The 2,500-nt window shown below is 34.8% G+C and overlaps 1 protein-coding gene across 3 annotated transcripts in view; it reads left to right on the top strand.

The window, feature by feature from the left end:
* The window catches only part of LOC123520647 (low-density lipoprotein receptor-related protein 8-like), a 31,602-nt gene extending 29,179 nt beyond the window's left edge, over positions 1 to 2,423 (top strand). For all 3 annotated transcript variants that reach the window (XM_045283130.1, XM_045283129.1, XM_045283128.1), the window contains 2 exons: positions 437 to 553; positions 1,885 to 2,423. In XM_045283130.1, the coding sequence (XP_045139065.1) occupies positions 437 to 553; positions 1,885 to 2,067 (300 nt within the window). In that variant the 3' untranslated portion in view covers positions 2,068 to 2,423. The remainder of the gene's footprint in view (positions 1 to 436; positions 554 to 1,884) is intronic.
* Positions 2,424 to 2,500: the final 77 nt, after the last annotated feature.

The raw sequence follows: 2,500 nt of genomic DNA, 5'->3' as shown, positions 1-2,500 counted from the left end.
TATGTTAACTATTTATGTAAAGTTAATGTTAAGACTGGTGAATGCTAAAACCTATTTATTAAAATATGTAGTACTGCAATCAAAAGATGCAGTCATTTTCAGTTTTCAAACCTAATGATAGAAATATGTAGACAGTCAAATCCAATGTTAAAAAGTGTCAAATTATAACAACTCCAATCTCACAGCTAGTCACTGGAATCAACAACTTGAACTACAGTGGTCCTAATTAAGCCACATTACAACAAAAATAAGATATAATTCAAACTTAAAAACTAAAAATGAAGTGAGTTGGGATTTGAATTTAGTAATTAGCAGTTCAAATTCAAGGCAAAATGTAATAATGAAAAAAAAAAAATTAAGCAGTCTAGTACAAATTTCAATGCAGCAATTTGCAATAACCTGTTTGTATATACAGTATAGTGTTGCTTTGTTATAGAGTTGTGAAGAAGGTAAGATTCAGTGTCCATCAAGTGGCGATTGTATACCAAGTCACTGGCGCTGTGATGGGTATGCAGACTGCAAGGATTCAAGTGATGAAGAGAACTGCACTGTGGTAAGATACCATTTCTCATCAATGTTACAATGCTACGGCAGCTAAAATGGATATAGAAAAAATAGATTTCTGAAGTTCCTTTAAACTTAAACTTTTCTCTTGAAAGAGTTAGATCCATAGACTCCTTAAGATACAAGGTTTTTAGCAGATCACATTAAGGTTTACTAACAACTAATTGCTCAAATGTAGATTAAGATAAAAGATAATTTGAATTACACAATTTATTCATCAAGTTACAGTACATACATAGTTTGGAAATTGATAGATCAAGTAATTCTAAGTTGAAAATACTCTATACACATATGTTGTATTTCATTTATTTTACAAAAAATTAATATAGAAGTTGTGTGTAGCAGGAACTGCTTGTCTGGGTGGGTCTCTTCCCTCCCCCTTCACCTCCCTGCCATGCTTCTTTTTAAACATACAAGGCAACTCACCTGCTTCATGACAACCCGGCATTCCCACTTCTTCTGTAAATGTTTTAGATTATGGGATATCTTGTCTAAGTGATACCAAATTGTACTTTGTTTCTTGAATTTGCTCCTTTATGTAGCTACTTCTATTTGTATTCTTGTACTGATGGTAGGGGTTTATATTATTATCTGGATGATACTGTCCTGAGCTGCATTCCCATCACAGAATGAATATCACATCATAAATATCATCACATGAATATCATGACTAAATACTCAATGTTACTGAATATGAAAGACATCTTCACCTTAGCAAAAAATACACTTTGGCAGTGTGCTGATTGTTAAGGCCTGTCACTTTGATTTCAAGACTGTCAGTGTCAGGTGATGAAGTGACAGTTGCATGAATTGCCATGTATGTTTAACAAGTAGCATTTACAATTACTCTATTGGTGTGTTGTCTGTAACACAAAGAAATATTTAATTTGTCATTTGCTAACTGTTCCTCTAAGGATTTGACTGTGTCCATTGTACACAAACAAATTATCACTTAATGCTACAGCAGCCACACTCCACTACTCGAGTACATAACAAGCTGTGAAGTTGAGACAGGATGTGGCCCATCCAGGCGAGCAGTTGCTGCTACATACAATTTCTAAGTTAATTTCTTGGGAAATAAAGCAAAACACAGCATATGTGTATACAGTATTTTTACTTAGAATTAATTGAAATATCAAATCCTGAAGTACAGTATATGCCTTAACTTGTCGGACACCCTGTATTAATTTATGCAGCATTAATCTCTCTCTCTCTCTCTCTCTCTCTCTCTCTCTCTCTCTCTCTCTCTCTCTCTCTCTCTCTCTCTCTCATAACAATCTTACCAGTTCATTACACATTCTCTCACTTTCCCTGTTGTAGGTCGTGAAGGAAGTATGCAAAGATAGCCCATGCAGCCACGGGTGTCTGGAAACACCGTGGCATGTACAAGGCTTCCAGTGCACCTGCCCAGACGGAATGACACTTTTAGCACATGATCGCCATACCTGTGTCCAGAGAGGAGCTAAAGGCATCAAGGGCATTAAAAGTAACATCAAGGGTTAAGGGTGGCTTCTGTTTCCCCATGGTTTGTATGACTGATGACTGTGGTATTTTCTCATGTTTGTAAGTCCTAGTAATTTTTTCATTTGTACTAAACTGAATTGTATTTTTGTGTAATGATGGGAGATGCAAAATCCACAAAAGAAGAATCAATGAAATATTGCTGAATTACTGTCAGTGCAGAAGCAGTTGTCTCAGTTGATCTTATTGTTAGTTGCATTACTATTACAGCATGGAGATGATGATTTGCCTAATTCCTTCTAAAGAGTATTCCATGTATCTGTGTAGAGTTCAGTGTTATCTTTTTGTATGCTAGTAATTAGTATCTTTAAAGAAATAAAGTGCCTATTATCCATTAATTAAGTTTTATTTTCACAAGATTAGAGTTCTCATTACAGTATGCAGTTTTTATGTTTGCATAATAATAACAGGAATT

The sequence above is a fragment of the Portunus trituberculatus genome, chromosome 47 (genome assembly GCF_017591435.1).
Source record: "Portunus trituberculatus isolate SZX2019 chromosome 47, ASM1759143v1, whole genome shotgun sequence".
Classification (NCBI taxonomy): domain Eukaryota; kingdom Metazoa; phylum Arthropoda; class Malacostraca; order Decapoda; family Portunidae; genus Portunus; species Portunus trituberculatus.
The sequence above is the reverse complement of the archived record's forward strand: the minus strand, read 5'-3'. Positions and strand labels throughout refer to the sequence as shown.